We start from the raw sequence: 17129 nt of genomic DNA on the forward strand, positions 1-17129 counted from the left end.
TTCTCAGACTCAAACCATGATGAGCCAGTTCTCATCCTGAATAATTTTTCCAGTACTGCTTGTCCAGAAAGGCATTGAGTTTAATTTCCAGAAGACATGAGCTGTTAAATGGGGATAAAAGCACAGATTTGAAACCAAAACATGCATGAACCAGGATGTCCTGTCTTCAACAGCTAATGCAAAGGGATTGTTTTTCATGTGAGAGGTCCATTAGGAACCATTTGCTCACCTGCCTTTGCATTTGGAACCAGAAACTCCCCTTTGCATCTCATTAAGGATATTAAATTTTAAATGCAATTTGATTAGACGTAAGAATTTTAAAACACTTCTAAAAGAGTCATCTGCCAAACATTTAACTTACATAAAACCAAATGTTCTACTAACATACAGGTAGTTACACCTATGTAAGGCATTTTCTAAGCAAAAGCTCAGTTCCTTACAAGCCTCTCCTGCGTAAGAAAGGATACATACAGTAACTGAAGATTAAGATCTGTGAAGTGTCACTGCTTATCAAGGAAAACTAATTGCAGCCCCAAAATTTTAGGAGAAATTAAAATGTGATAAAACTAAATATTAGCAACACGGATTTCAGAATTTGATAGTTATGATTAGGGCTTTTGTAAACTAATGTATTTTTACTAAGTTTTATGAAACTGTACATGTATAAAATTTGGGGACATTCTTAAGATTTATAAAAAATAGGTTAGTATGTACACTAAAAAAAGTCAGACGTTAAATATATACTCAATTTGATATGGGGATTTTTTCCCTTTTTTTTTTTTCCAGCATAAATATGGCTGAACTTTCAGACCCAGAAGGTACTGTAAACTGGAAGGAAAGATGTTTAACTTTGGAGTCACAGTTAATGAAATTTCGTCTCCAAGCAAGCAAGATCAGAGAATTGCTAGCGGAAAAGGTAGGTCTCATCATATGAATTTTAATGCTGTATAAATTATTTTATAATGGGGGCTGATCACATGTCATGGTTTGAGATTACAAGTACTGAGGTTTTTTCAGAAAGGGAAAAATAGCATTTTAAAACAAAATATATGGACAACAGGTATGTTTTAATGCTGTAAAAGAATTTCACACATCAGAATTGCCAGAAAAAAATGTTCATTTTCAAATAAGAGCGCACTGGCAACTCTCCTGCAGAAAAAAAATATGTATCCAGTAATCACTTTTACAACATTGAAATTAGTATTTAACACATTTATTGAGTATTTAAGATGTNCACTGGCAACTCTCCTGCAGAAAAAAAATATGTATCCAGTAATCACTTTTACAACATTGAAATTAGTATTTAACACATTTATTGAGTATTTAAGAAATCATTGCAGAGAAAATCCAGAAGTATTATTTCCCCCAGTATTCCTGACTGAATCGTGTCATTTACCAGATTTTATTTTCCTATAATAAGACACTTCCAACTATGGCTCATCACCTGAGTCTGGGGACCCAGGAAGTTGAAAAGTATCGTATCATTTAATTTGAAGAATACTGTTTAAATATATACTTTATTGCTATTAGAAAGCAGTGTAGGTAGAAACTCTAAATTGTTTACCTAATCTTGCAATTTTTCTGTATGGCAAACCCTCATTGAAGAGGTATTGCAGAATATTCGGTTTTGAAAGAACAATAAGCTGTTCAAAAGCCATCCTTTAAAATTTCATTTAAGAATAAAAAAAAAAAATAAAAAAGGAAAGCTACTTGTGTCTTTCATTCCAGTTTGCGAGGCTCACAGATAAGTTAATGAGTTACTATCATCGGTCTTGGAGGAGAACATCCATCAAAGAGTACAACAGTGTCTTCTGTAACACTCCACCAGATTATTGGATGCTTACACAGTTGGAACTGTTAGATCATACATATCTGTTCTGTGTCTTTCCTCCTTTTGGACCACTGCATTTTTGGATTCTGGATGGAAGTGAAGTGGCTAAACAGTGGACATGACTTTTCTGGGAACCTTCCAGCAGCCGTAACTACCATGTTTTATGTGGCTGCTGCTGATTATAGTTTTGGCAACCAAAAAGTTAAGATTTATGAACAACCCTTCACAATACAATCTGAGTTTAAAGAAAATATTTTGGAAATTTTAATGCTTTCTGTTTGACTTTTCACTTTGTTCCTTTACAGTTTGCATTTACAGGCTGTTAACTGCTAGAAATATCCCCTTAAATTAGCAGAAATATATGCATGTAATTTCAAATATTGACATTAAAAACCCCTGAACAAACAGAATAAGGGGGATAAAATCACAAATCTTCAACACTGTGCCTGAAACAAAGCACTCCAAGGCAAATTACGCTCTCACATCTGTGATAAACATGACTCCAGAATAGTTTAAAAAATCTTAAGCACTTGTCATGTTACTGCCCTCTTGTTTTAATTTGCCTTATCTTTCTCAGAAATTTTAGAAAAAGTGAAGTGTTTACAAGAATTACAAATGGGAGAAACATTTTCTGGTAAAGACCACAGGTCCACCAAGTATTCAGTTGGGATAATTTGATATATTGCTCTCCTGAGCAGAGCATTAGCAGACTTCCTGAAAAATAATCCTTCTCCTTACTTTGTCACTTTGACTTTTTAATATGAATCTTTCAGTCATCAGCTGGAGTTCAGCTGGGATATGCATTCGAGACTGGTCAGAGCTCAACAAAATGAGATGATATTCATCTGCAAGTTTAGCAGTCTTGAAGAATTCAAAACCAACCGTGTTCAAAAAGGGAACTAAAGTGTTTGCGTGTATTTGGGCGTTGGTTTTATTTGCCAATAATCCAGTGGTTTTTTTTTCCCACATATTTAGTTTTTGGAATTATACAAACAATTCTCAGTATTTGTTAAAGGAAAGATAGACTCACGGTAGTTTGAAATTAAACTGCCTGGAATTGTTTCTCACTAATATATTTGAGAAATAGCAAAGTGAATAATGAAGACCTGATTGGCCAGTACTTGATGATCTTCCTGATACTAATGATGGAGAATAATACAGCTGATGTCAGCCTTTATAGGTACTTTCTAGTACATATTTGTTACCTGTTACAGAATGAGACAAATTGGCAAAGCGCATAAATAATTCTCACTCTTACTTTGATTAGCACAGGCCTTTATTTGTGGTTTTGTTTACAATCATCTCTATGCTATGAAATGTGTACTAAAACATTGAACAATAGCAGCAGACAGTGTTCCACTTCAAAATAGCAACAGAAATCACAGTACTGTGGCGTGACAGACATAAAACCCTGTGGGTATTATACTATGTAATTCTTGTAGAAAACAGTAAGAATGATACTGTGACAAAAACGTGTAGTCTCTACAGGAAGATAAGAGAAATGAATTGATGGTAATTCTCTAGCCTTTCTGTGCGTGTGTTTGAGTGGTATCTCTTCAAGACAGTGCATCAGGAAAAGGAGTTTACATCCTGTTACACTATGTATAGGGCTTTTCAGAAACTGCCATTGAGTTTTTCCCCTTATATTTGTTGTATAACTTAGTCTAAAACCAGATTTAAATAAGGGATTGCTTGAATCTATCCATTTCCAATATTTTTATCTGTGACCTGTGTGCTTCTGTAAATGTATTCAGGCTGTGGATTAATTGAAGTACTTTTCTGACACACTAGAAATTAAATACCTTTGCACAGTTATTTAATATTGCCCCTGCAAATAAATGAACAAGTCTTGAGTATATGAATATGAAATATGAAAAGTCTTGAGTATATTATTCCAGTAGATGTGTTCTAATTTAGAAGAACAAACTATTTACCGTGTTTTGTAAGTTTAGCGAGTAGTCATCCTTGAACCTTGGTGGTTGAGGAGGTTGAGAAATTTGCATTGTAAATGTGTTTCTGCAGTCTAGCAGAACTTAAATTTTTTAGTGAACTCGGGAAGAAGAAGAGAGAGAAGCAACAGAATACACAGTGTTTTCAGAAAACTTAATCCATTCACTGTTGTTTATTTGTTTGAGTTTTTAATATTTTTTCATTTTGCCAAGTAAAGAGTCTATATTTATAAATCTAATGTGCAAAGAAAGAGACCTTGTTGGAGTTTTAAGCAGAAGCTGCTGCTGTAAGTGGGAGAGGTCTTTACAGGAATTTAAGGAATGATGTAGAAAGTATCCCAGTATGCCAAATTTAGGATGGCTGTGGAACTGAGTTTTAAGCAGAAACCTTTATTTTAATGCAGCTTGAGTCTTACATATATGAAGAGTTTACTAAAAAAACCACTTTGTTGAATAAAAGATTACAGTGTTATATTGAAAGTTAAGATTCCAGCTGGCATTTCAAGTCATAGGAAAAGTTAGTGACCTTCGTTCTTTTCATAGTAAGTACATTTTTCACCTAAAATATGTCTGCAACATCAGGTGCAAAGTTAATGTTCTTCCTGCTGCTAAAAAATTCTTTTAGTAGGAGAACTACATCTCTGTCTTAAATTCCCACTTGGGCAGCCTTCACTGAATTTCTTTTTCATGACACCCTGTAAGGACTGAATATGGCACTAACCCAAATGTTGCATTATGGGCTGTCCAGTAATACTCAACATTCACATGAACATCTCCCAAGTTTGTTTCCTTTAGTGCTGAGGGTCATTATGTTATGCTTTAAGTTATTTTCATATGTATATTGATTTGTTTGCTTTTAACCTTCCATTTGGATATTCTCTGTATACATGCTCAGCTGGCAACCAAGTGTGTAGACGACAAATGCCATAATATTTATACTTTCTGTGCAGTTTATGAAAATGGAATGATAACCAACTTTTAGGCCAAATACTATTTCCTACATATTCCAAAGCATAACACATTTCAGACTTTGTCTTACAAACCAACAGCTAAATCCAGGTCCCATTGTATTTTTATTCATTTCACAGTCCTATTTATGGTATGTCATTTGACATTTGAAAATTAAGCAGATGCAGTATGTTTTGTTATCTCTGGCATGACAATTTCATGTTTAATGTTTTCAGAGGCAAAGCCTATAACACATTTGACTTAGGCAGTGATTGCCAATATGAAAATTGTAAAAAAAGCACAATGAGTATTTCCATTCAAAGGATTATGAAGAGTAAAGTACCATTGAACCAAAATTATTCAAATGAAGGTTATTTTTCAGTATTTCATTCCTCTTAAAAGACTTCTTGTCATGGAAAATACATTCAGATGCAATTAAGAAGACACAAGAGAAAGCAATGAGAGTTAAAGAGAATAAAAATGTCTATGGCTAGAGTTTTAGGTCTGTTTACACCTTTTTAATACTACACATTTTTCTTATAGTTTCATTTTGATGCCTTGTCTATTATTAAGTTTTTCTATTTATTATAGAAAACTATAATAGTTTTCTATTATACTGTTTTATAACAGTGGAGGATTTTTTTGTTGTTGTTTTTGTAGGTCTTAAAACTACATTCTTTCTAAGGAGGCTGAAGATGAAAAAAAAAAAAAAAAGAACTCAGGAAGCAATAAATTAGCTGTTCTTCTAGAGGCCTGGCTGGGTAATGGCATGAAGAGCACAGCTCTTGCTGTGAGGCCAGAGAATTAATATCTTCCCTTGGGTGCTATGGAGACAAGGTCATCAGTTCTATTCCAGCCCACCTGAGATGGGGAAGTTTGTGGAAGTCGTGGAAGCTATGATAGTGGGCAGCCACCTGTGCAGATTCTTAGCCAATCTAATATTTGTTTAGCATTCCATTTTTAGGAGCTACAAGATGTTTTTTCTCCATTTTTCATGGTGAGAACTCTTTTTGCTCTTAGAAATTACACATTTAATTTTCATTCCCTTGGCGAGTATTTTCAGGCTTTAAATATCTGTTGTCTTCAAATTGCAATATGCAGCCTTACGTATCTTTCTAGAATCTCTTGCTCCTTCAACATCTGTTTCCTGAGTGTCCTATACCCTTTAATTTCATTAATAAATTCCGTTTCAGTCAAGTTTTCGATTTGTAAAATGTTGGCAGTGAGTGGTACCTTTAGTTCTTAAGCAATCCTCTCAGGCAGTGGCATGAAAATAGGCCCCGTTTCAGATGGATGTTCATGTTGTGGCTCTAATCAGAAGTCCCAATTCAGTGAGACAGAGCTATAGAATTTCCACAATTGCAATACAATGATCAATACAAAAACCAAGCAGATCAACAAGCAGTTCTTGATACGTTTCTCTTTTTCATTTTAAGCACTATGTGAGACTTCTTTTTCCTTTGCTTGCCAAAGTGCTTTGTCCCTCTTGCTAAACTATCTTCACTTCTTTCAAGATTTTGGATGTTAGGGTAGAGTCTGTTTGTGCTAGAGTGGCGGTCTACCGAATTATATTTGATCGTGTCTGTGCAATTTAACTATCAAGACAAGATCTGAGTTGGAAAAGATGACAGCCAGAGAGAGTGAACATTCCTAGTGTTTTACCAGGCTTAGGAGAGTCCTATGAGTGACGTTGGGAAAAGCGCAGTTATTCAGCAGTTATTCAGTTATGCTGCTCAGTTGTCCCTCACTACACTGCCTCCTCAAATCCCACTGCTGAATTTAACTTTTTTAAGTCTATATTTACTGGCAGCTGGCCTAGATTACCAATTCTGGAAGAGTTCCCTCCCTCGGCTTTTCTGTTCTATATTTTTAATTTATACAGTTTCCAGAAGAAATCATTAATTTTACTACAATGAACTCAACTGAGATGTGAAAGATTGGGTTTTTTCATATGTACTTTTCACCCACTTAGTGGCCACTAGGAAAACCTTTTGAGACAAATAATTCTTAAAATCATGCTGAAAGAAGTAAAATATAACTCAGTGGTAAAACTGGTCTCATCATGGAGAGTGACAGAAATTTTGAGCCTGATCATTTTGGAAACTGAGCAAATAGAGACTGATAATTTTTGGAAGTTTCGTTTTGTTCCAAGGAAAGAAAGGCTTTTGTGCTAAGCACAGTTCATCTGAATGAGCTGAATTGCTAAAAAGGAGAGTTAAGAGGGACTTGCAGTTAAGTGCCTTTTGCCTATTTAGGAGAGCAGTGCCAGAAGTTGCTGTAGTTAGAAGTGAACAGGATTGTGGTGAAGATTGTAGAACTATCAGCCATCTGCAGAAGAAGTAGAAGCGTATATGTCTATATGTGTGTGTGTGTAGACTTACATACATATATATATAATATATATATAACTTTGATATCAAAGAAACAAATTGGTTTTACTCTCCATATATCAGTGTGATAGAGAAAGATAAAATGAAGAGGAGTTGGTTAGATGGCAGATTTGCATAAGAATATGCAAATGTCCTATGACACTGCTTTGGTCGTGAGAAGAATCGTAGCCTTTTCCCTTTTAATTGGTATTAAAAATGAAGAAGATGGGAGAAGAAGAAACATGGGAGTGCCCTGAAAAATAGCAGCTTGCAAACTTACAGGTTGTAAGCACTAATCTGTGCGTTGCAGTAGTCATAACCTAGGTGGACATTCAGGTGGGATTTGTAGGAAAAAATTCAGGTGGGATTTGTAGGAAAAAATAAGATTAGCTACAGAAAGCAATTTTTCATTTTGATGACTAAAAAACTGAGTAATACTTTTATAGGTTTTGTCTTGTTCTAAAAGCTGTTGTGACAAAATATTCAATTTCATTTTTCACTGAAGGCATATTTAATTTTATAAATATAGGTGAGTCTGAGGTATCATTTCCTAGATTTATGTGACAAAATATATTTCTATTAAATAGTTAAAATGCAAAGCTGTTCTATTAAAGATAAGTCTTTCTAATTACTGTATTTCCTTTGGGATAAAAAAAAATCAACCAGTAAAGAACAAAGTATTTCTTCCCCAAGGCATGTGCTCATTCCTCCTTTACAAATTATCTTCTTGTTTATTTTTCCTGTGAAATACTAGTATATTTATTTTACATCTCTGTTCTTTAGGTGTTTCATCTATATGGCTTAATTAGTCAGGTCATATTTTGAAGTTTGTTGTAATTTATAAAGATTTAACACTGCCCTTATGGAAAATACATAATACGTAGAAAAGAAATGTCAAGACAGAGGGAATAATGTTTGAAAATATGGATGTAACATACCCAGTCAGCTTTTTAATAAATGAGTTACAGAAGTAGGAGGAATATTACTGTATTTTCCTAAACTAAACCACCGAAAAAGAGATCTTTTTGTAAAAAGAGCAAGTAATGCTTCTAAAACAGTTTTACCATTGCTTTAAACTACCAAATGTATGCAAGGCTTTATACATGTATGGATTGGGCATGATATATTTTAAACCATGAAAACTGGTGGTTGTCAAAGCCACCGGCAAGCAGATTACTTGCTTTTAAGGAGTACCGACTTTTCTTATGGAAATGCAGAGATTTGTTGAAATATTTGGGTCTAAACATAGGAGTATAGAAATAAAAGGGGAAATCTTGTCACATGCAGTGCTCTGGAATAGCTGACAGGCATATTCTTTAAACCATTTATAAACTTACCAAGATAAAAAACCCCAGATCTTTTGCCTTTATAGCTTCTTTCTTACTCAGTGTGAAAAATTAGGGTCTTCCAATTGCCAGCCTATGTTTATTCATCATCTGTTTATATCTGCTTGCACCTTTGAAAGACAGTTGTAGGTGTGTTTATCTCTAAATTGCTTCTCCTATTTGTTTATTTATAGAAGCAACCATATACCTATGTTTCTGTGGTTTTGGTAAGTCCTATGTGGTGTGAGGACCGAATCACCAAATCTAAAAATGGTCAGATTTACTACTCTTTTTTTTATGTAGAACATTATTTTACAACCACAGATGGTTTGGGATTTTTTTTTTCAGATGAGAAGAATTGAAAATTTGAAATGCAAGGAAAAAAACAGACTCTAAACATACCATTCTCAAATCAGTGGAAGTTCTGCAGTTCATCAATAGACAGACTGTATTTCTGCTTCAGATACATTAGGTTTTAACTCACTTTTCGTTTTTAAAAACTTGGACCTATTATCAGCATACAGAGAAGAGATGTTTTTCTCTTTGTTCATTAACGATCATATTTTTTCCTATATTTTTTTCAAAAGATTTCCACCTTTTCCATCTGATGCAACTGTGATGTTTATAATATTAAAAACTAGGAGGCAGTGTACTATGCACTGATTATAATGTAAATTTCAAACGTGAATGGGACAAAACATTACATTGAAAGTTGACTTGGATAAAAAATTAGAAATAACATACATTTATAATATACATATATATGCATACAAATGGAGTATTTTTGAAATCTGTGAGTGATGATTTTTGAGTTTATACCCTTTGGTGTTTTCATGCAATACATGCTTTAATCAAATGAAAATTTCTTTACTTGCATAAAAATATATATGTTAAACATTTCTGAATACAGTCAAGAAACTTAGAGGTGACCTTTGAAAAAGAATCACTGTAGGATTTGCCCTTGTATTGTACAAAATTCCCAGCAACTACGTGTTGTGCTTCAATGCCCAGACCTCCAAGGCAGTACACCTCTTGGGTTTTAGTGCTGCCATGTTTCTTCAAAGAATTCAGTATTTATTCAGATGTGGCATTTCTCTGTTGGTTTTTTGAACAAAAATAGCTCAATTTGATGAGTGTCAGATGTAGAGTGGTTATTTCCATAGTAAGTTTAAAAACAAATCTGTTTCTAACAATAGATACTGTTTTCTATAGTTTAGATAATTGATGCAGCATGCACTAATGCATTTTCTGAAAATTGTAAGAGGATTTTTCACCTAAAGAGAGAAGGAGAAAGTGCAAGTTAAAATAGCAGTCTGTTCTTCTGTAATGATAGTGTTCTTTAGTCAGCATGCATGTACTTTTTGGTCATGGGCTTAAAACATTTATTCTTTATATTTAAAACTGTAAAATCAAAACCAGTATATATTATGACAGGACATCTCTGGATTTCTTAATGAATTTTGTGAAGAACCTGCACCAATCTGATGTGGGTGACAAGAATATTCCTTACAAGAGGTTTGTTGAACTGTTGAACTGGGGCATTATTTAAAGTTACCTCATCTGGGACATTATAGAAAATTAAGCTTGAATGTACTTCACTTGCCAGATGTTATTAACGACATGATGGCCCTGCGTGTTTCTCCTGGGAAACCAACTTCATGTCTGTTCACTTTACAGACTGTAATTCATTCAAGCAATGTCTAGCCTATCAGCTGATACATAACATTTTGACCCAGTGATGCTGGCAATTTCCATAGAGGTATCTAGAAAGAAGTTGGTGGGACAGAGGTATAAGTCAACAGACTGTTTTTCAAATCATGTTCCGTATAAAGTCAGAGTTGGTCATCAATACTCAGGATGCAGACATAGGTAAGAGTTCTTCTGCATACATAGAGCACACTTGACCTTTGCCTCTAAATGTGGCAGTTACCTGCCACTTCCATTGTGAGTTTAAGTTGATTTTTTTCCATTTTTATTTGAGGATAAGCTATCAATCCATAGTCTGAAATTGTCTTCATAGTCATTGGGTAAGGAGGATTTACCACTACAGTTCATTCTTGACGAGTTCAAAGCATAACTTGTTTTAAACAATTAGCTATTAACCCAGTCACAAATATTGACCTTCTCTCATCTCTCTCTCAGTAGTGCTGTGATCATTGTTATTAAACTCACCACCAATTTAAGAAGGTTTTAGGTTAGGTTTTGTTTTTGAAGAGAAATCCTTCCTTTGGAACCAGTTCCAATCTTTTGCCCTACAAGTTTTATAGCCTTCAGAATATCCTAAAGCAATAATAAAGAATAAACAAATAAATAATATCCTAAAGCAATCATTTTTTCTGTTTAACTTCACAGACCTATAAAGAAGTAAAGCAGTCAGAATATAGATGTAAATCTAATTTTTCAGGCAAAACCACTTTGTGGATTGTTTGCAGATTATTTATGCAAATGGGGGAAATATATTTTTTAAGTTTCTTTCTTATTACAGGACTCTGCAAAACAAATCTATATAAACTCTAAATAAAGGGAAAATCAGGACTCAGTAATTATTATGTAGCATCAAATTATTGAAATGCTGACCAATTTAACTTTACTAGAAGTGCTCACATTTGGTAACTATAGTATTCCATTCTTGCTGAATAATATAGATTGCTTTCTTTTAACAGGAGTCTCCCAAAATAAATTCAAGACCCTTCAAAATTTTGCAAACAAAATCTCACATTTAGTTGTTGCCAGGAAGCTGATTAATGTATCTGCATGGTGAGACCATGCAAAGCTTCTTAGCATACCTTCTTGAAATTACAGTTAACTGTAAAAGAAGCAAAAATAAACCTTATTCTTCCATTTTTAACCTCTGAATGACCTTTCTCTTGGTAATTCTCTCACTTCTTTGGCTCCTAGCTTTACATTCATCTTAGCAACAGCTTTATTCAAATCATATTCTTTGTCTACATGAATATGCTATTATGTTCCTGGTCCTGTGCAACAGTATATATTCCTAGCAAGAGGTACATTGTGTAGTTTCAGTGTGCAAACATAGAAGGAACTTAGGTCTTTAGTGCACTGTATTATCCAGAACTTGAACCGTTGTGTGGAAGAGCAGCACTAATGCTTAAATGCTTGTACAGTGACTCAGTGATAATTAGATATTGCTAGAGAGACTAGTTGTTTTCAGGTTTAAGCTGAGCTGGAGCTAGCTGAGCTGCAGTGGCAGCAGAGTGAACTTGGCAAGCAACATTTTCAGGTTTTAATTTCATTTATTAAATTTGTTAGGTTTCTGATACTACTTTACAGGTGAAATTATGTACGGGACATAAATGAATTGTCAGTCACATTTACAAATTGTTTGTTTGTGAAAGTTGATGAAAAACTTTCTGTTCATCAGTGATGAACTTCACATTATAAATATCTGAAGGAATTTTCTATCATAATATTCTAGAACATTAAGAGTCATAATATTACAGAACATTAGTTCATTATTGATGTAGTAGCTGCATTTAGTTTAGCATACTGCTTTTACTACAGTAGAATGTTGATTGACCATATATGCAGAAATAACCTTGATTTCTGAATCCTCAACTCATTAAAAAAGTCTGAAAAACGATATTAAAGTAAGTCTTGCAAACCCCACTTCTATTTGAATGTAAAACCAGAAAAGACAGATGGACAGCAACCTTGGAATTCAAAATTCTAAAAATTAAACTCAAAGTTAAAATCTCCATATGAGGTCATATAAATGTGAAATTAAATACATGTGGCCAGAGGGGAACAAAGAAAGCTTATCTCCCTGTCCATCTGCCTGGACTGTTAGCACATGAATGACTGGGAGGATCATATCCTTAGAAGTGTTCTTGCAAAACAACTCACCGGGGACCTGACCATAAGCATGTGGATTGTGAAATGTTTGTTGCTCTTGTATCATTGGTGTGTTGTGGTATTATGATGTAGAGTTTGGGATTTTGTATTGCATGAGAAAGTACTAGAAAGCCAGTCAAATATCTTTTTTTAAAATGTTTGTGAAAACCCATTTTCTCCATTTTCAGTTATTGATTGATACAAAATGATGACTCTGTGTCTTTGTCTGGATGAGGTGCTAAAAGTTCCATGTGACTGAAAACATAACTGACAAGAGAAAAAAAAGAGATGGAGAGTGAAAAAGAAACTGAAAGATGCCAGAAATAAAGTAAAAACAGGACAGGATGAAACTGATTATTTTAAAGCCATGCAGTAAACTGGAGAAGGAATAAATGGTTTTCAGTTGCATTATTTGTATCATATGCTTTTCTATGAACAATTTTCAATCTGAATACTGAGTATCCCATGTTAATTATTTGATGTTTCATCCTCTTCAGATGAACTGAGGTCTCAGCTAGGTCTCTCCTGAGAACCAGCAAGTCCTTAAATCATGGAGTACCTTATGTACTTTTAAGTGTTACCTCAGTTAACAGTTACACAGTTTACTTTTTTTAAAAGTCACTAAAATTAGACTAGAGAGCTCTTAACAAAACATAACAAAATGTAAACAAAGTATATCTTTCTGGCCTCTTCTGTTCCATATTCTGTTGGGAAAGCCTTCAAAACAAATAATGTAAAATGCAGGGGTTTTCCAAGGCCCTGGGCAAAGGTTGAGCCTATGATTCATTAGGAAACATTATAAAGTAACAGATCGGGGTCTCCCCCCACTCAGAGGTGACCTGAACTCCTCCATGTCACACTGTTTTCTGTCTTCATCCATTGCTCCTGTGGAGCACCTCAGTCCACTGTGACCCTTCTGCCACCTCCTGCCTTCATCATGCAGAGGGTGGAAAAGTCTGGGATAGGCCTCATAGCATATTTGTCCAAAGAGCTGACTTGGTCAACTTCAGAAGAATCAGTGTCCAAATTGTATAATGTGCCAAGTACCCTTTACTCCTGCCAATTTTGGAAGGACATGAAGGAGCTTAGTACTTTCTAAGACTCTGGGCCCGCATGAGGAAAGTTTCAGGGCTATTGACAAAGGAATTTCTACTCTTGATAGCAGAGAAAAAAACCAGTATGTCATATAACAGCCACAAAATTATACTATGAAGAAAACTTGATTTTTTTTTTCTATAGAAGAGTCTTTTCAATGTTTTAATACAGCCATGATGAAGAATTCTTTTTCCAGTTCGATGCACTGTTTATCCTATTTTTATGCTCCTGCCCACAACCTGTTCTTTCCTTTTTCAAAACAGATCATGAAAATACCCTTCTGGCAACGGGCAGAAGGCATGACCTTTTTACTATATATTTTTATATGTCTACAGATGCAGCAGCTTGAGAAACAAGTTATAGATGCCGATCGTCAAGCGGAGAGAGCATTTCAGCAGGTATATACATTGTAAAATATCTCTCACCAGCTATGTGTGTGATACTATGTGCATGAAGTGAAGTTCAGAAAATTACTATTTCTTCTTCTCAAAAAGGAGAAGACAGTTTCTTTTACATCTATTGATTTGTCTTAACAGAGATTTTCTAACACCTTTCTTTGCTCGCTGTCCAGTTCAGGTCAATGAAGTCAAAGCTAACATCACAAATCAAAAACAGATACATGTAATGAGCTTCTTCATTGATGCACCATGAGTCCTTGGTATGTGTGCACATGAAAAACAGTGACCTATTCTATAAGATCTGTAAGAAAATAAAACAAGGCTATCCAATACAGGCTCTAAATAGGCCTATTCTATGTTGTTTGTTCCTCTTGTAGAAATTACATCATCTAAAGAATGAGATCATGGCTAAATATTTAACCAAAGTTGCTTTCCAATTCCAAATGGCAGATATATCTCCTGTAGACATTTTATGAACATATCTCTGGTATTCACAAAACATTCTTCATATCTTACTCTGAGACAGATAGAATCTGAAAATTATAAGAATAAAAATGTTCATGTACTAATTTGGAGTTAGAAAACATTCCTGACTACAAGCCAAGTACTTTTAAGCCATTTTTTAGAATGCTGCTGATAACCTGCTGAGGTTTTTTACAGTGTGCAATTGTTTATTTATTAAAACATTGTTTATCAAGCCTAACTACAGCTCCCTGTAGATAAATTGCGTTCTTCCCATGTTGGCATTTCTAAAAGTGTGTGTTACAAAACTAGAAGCCTCTTAGAGATACTAATGAAATCTCTATAAGGTCTTTCGATGTTTTGCCAGTCCTGTGGATATTAGATGCATAGGGAGCCATAATGAACTGTGGGATTTCTTCTCAAATAAGCTTCAAAGCATTGCAAACTTGAATCTAAGTGTGGAGGTGATTTTAACAGTCTGTTTTGTGTTTAGATTACTACTTTTGACTTGGAGTATTATGTTTCTTAAACTTTTATATTTGACTTTCCAAATAGGTGCAGGTCATGGAAGAAAAATTAAAGGCAGCAAATGTTCAAACGAGTGAATCAGAAACCAGGCTGTATAAGAGATGTCAAGATCTGGAGATCCTGATACAAGATAAAAATGACATAATACAAAAATTGGAGAAACAGCTTGAAGAACAGGTTAGAAATAACGGTGTTACAAAAGAGGAACATCAATTCCATTCTTAATTATACAAAAGGAAAATGAAATTTAAGATCAGTAGAGGACAGAAAAGTTTAACATTATTTCTATTGTTTGATTAAAGAGGTTCCCATGAGAAGTATATAATTTGAATAATGTTTATTCATTTGGAAATTATGCTCTGGATTCCTTTGAAAGAACATCTAACTTTTAAGAGGGGAAAGAGGTTCTTCCTCTTCACTGTCTCCCCTCCCATTTTTCCTAGAGGAAAGAGGAACAGTAGCCCTATTTCTTATTTTTTGAAAATCATTGTTGCAATTTTGCATATTGCCCAGGAGCCTGAATTACTTCAAGCAATCTTAGGATTTGTGTCTGAAGATACTACTCAGGCAGACTATATTACTTAGTGAAAAATATGCTTATGTCAATTTTTTCCAGAAGCAAATAAGACTGCAAGAAGCAAAAATCATAGAAGAAAAAGCAGCTAAAATAAAAGAATGGGTGACAGTCAAGCTTCATGAGGTATAACTCTTGCTACAATACTTACACAGAAAATATACTGTTGTGACTGGATATCCCTTAGACTTTTTGGCTGTCAAAGGGCTTTGTGCCATATTTATAAAAAAAAAAAAGCTTCCCAGTTTTATTGACCTATACTGTTATTTGCTTGAAAGGGGAAAAATTAAAACAATGGCACAGAGAGCAGAGGTCCATGTCACTTAAATTCTGATGTCTGATTTGGTCAGCTAGTATGTCTGGGTCCTCTTTATAGAGAAAGGGCCCAGAACTGCTCTCTGAAAGGTCAACTTCTCCAGTAACTCAGAGAGCTTAGCTGGCAAACTGAGCTTGCTCAAGCAGATGCCTGAAGTGTGAATAATCCCCAAAAAGCTGACCAACTCTGCTGGGAGCTGGCAGAAAAAAGGACTTGATCATTTTTTATTTCACAATGCCCACAGTACTCTTAGTCATGAATAGTTTCAGAGGCAGCAGCTCTAGTCTCAAGAGACCTGTTGTGTCCCTTTTTTCTCTGCTGTGGTAAGATAACCATGTCTTAGCTCTGCCTAAGGCTGTCAGTTTTGGTGTGCAGCTGTGCTTTCTCCTCCCTGTGTGCAGAATTTAAAGTTGCCCATAAAAGTTAAAATCCTACTCTGTTGTGGCTAACTGGAAGTTATACTCACTCTAGTTGAAAAAACAATTAAATTATTATTTTCATAGTAAGAAACTAGAAGTAACATTTAGCCTGTGAGAGGAGTTCTTGAAATAATTTAATAAAAATGCCATTAAATTTAGCTAAAATTACCCTGAAAAAGTTTGGACAAAATCAAGTATGACTCAAACTATTTACTTAGTTTGAAACATGGAGAATCTCAAGCTAGTTTCACATATGTGACTGTCACTCAGTGGGAGGTGGAATTGATGGTTCCCCTCTGTGTCATAGGGGATACTGAGATTCAAGTCTCTGCCTAATTTGAAGCAGGAGTTTGAATCAACATCTTTTACCTCCCAGTAGTGGGCTGCAGCAATGGGTTGTTGGTTTTTTCTTCCTGTAGAAAGACTTTTGCTCTGTATAAAGTTTGTTGGCACCTATTTTTTTTTTTAATTTTTGCCGTGGGATGGTAGGAGGCATTAGAACCATCATTCCCTCTGCTTGCTCTTGGGCTTGCCAAGTGGCACAGAAGTTTGCAATTCTAGCCCTCTGCTTTTATTAAAAATTCCAGTGCAGATTTTTTTCTTATTTATTAAGGATTTTTAAAGGAGTCTTGGGTTTGCTTGGTTGTGGGAATGATTTTAACAGAAGTTGAGCAAATAATCATTGCAGGGAATTTCATTGTTCGGAATAAACAAATGCCTAGACTGGTATTAGGAGAAGTAGCAGAGAGGAGGTTACTATTTGAACTATAGTTCTATGCTGACATAGGCAGAAATTCAGAGAAAATCTAAACAATGTAATGAATTTAAAAATTGTTTCACTGATGGATGAGATTACATTTATATGCTTTTAGTTAGAGGTGGAAAATCAGAACCTTCGCTTGATCAACCAAAAGCAAACCAAAGAGATGAAAACAGTACAATCTAAACTGCAAGGTAAATGTACAGATCTTTTAAAAACTTCTCTCTATATGACATACTTCTTTCTGTTCTCTGTTAATTTGTGCATCTGTGTGACTGAAGATATTCTGTGAAAACACAAAGA

The 17129-nt window shown here is 34.7% G+C and overlaps 1 protein-coding gene across 7 annotated transcripts in view; it reads left to right on the forward strand.

The window, feature by feature from the left end:
- Nucleotides 1-17129, forward strand: part of PLEKHH2 (pleckstrin homology, MyTH4 and FERM domain containing H2) — a 58103-nt gene that overhangs the window by 3660 nt on the left and 37314 nt on the right. For 4 of the 7 annotated variants that reach the window (XR_001874198.1, XM_017811628.1, XM_017811624.1 and 1 more), the window contains exons 2-6: nt 787-916; nt 13705-13767; nt 14785-14934; nt 15374-15457; nt 16939-17020. Coding sequence is in view for 6 of the 7 variants with exons in the window: in XM_017811628.1 (XP_017667117.1) it covers nt 794-916; nt 13705-13767; nt 14785-14934; nt 15374-15457; nt 16939-17020 (502 nt within the window). In the remaining variant the exon portion in view is untranslated. Of the gene's footprint in view, nt 1-786; nt 917-13704; nt 13768-13978; nt 14028-14784; nt 14935-15373; nt 15458-16938; nt 17021-17129 lie in introns of those variants that run through there. The other 3 variants (XM_017811626.1, XM_017811627.1, XM_017811629.1) reach the window with 3 other exon arrangements.

The sequence above is a fragment of the Lepidothrix coronata genome, unplaced genomic scaffold, assembly GCF_001604755.1.
Source record: "Lepidothrix coronata isolate B3197 unplaced genomic scaffold, Lepidothrix_coronata-1.0 Scaffold33, whole genome shotgun sequence".
Classification (NCBI taxonomy): Eukaryota; Metazoa; Chordata; class Aves; order Passeriformes; family Pipridae; genus Lepidothrix; species Lepidothrix coronata.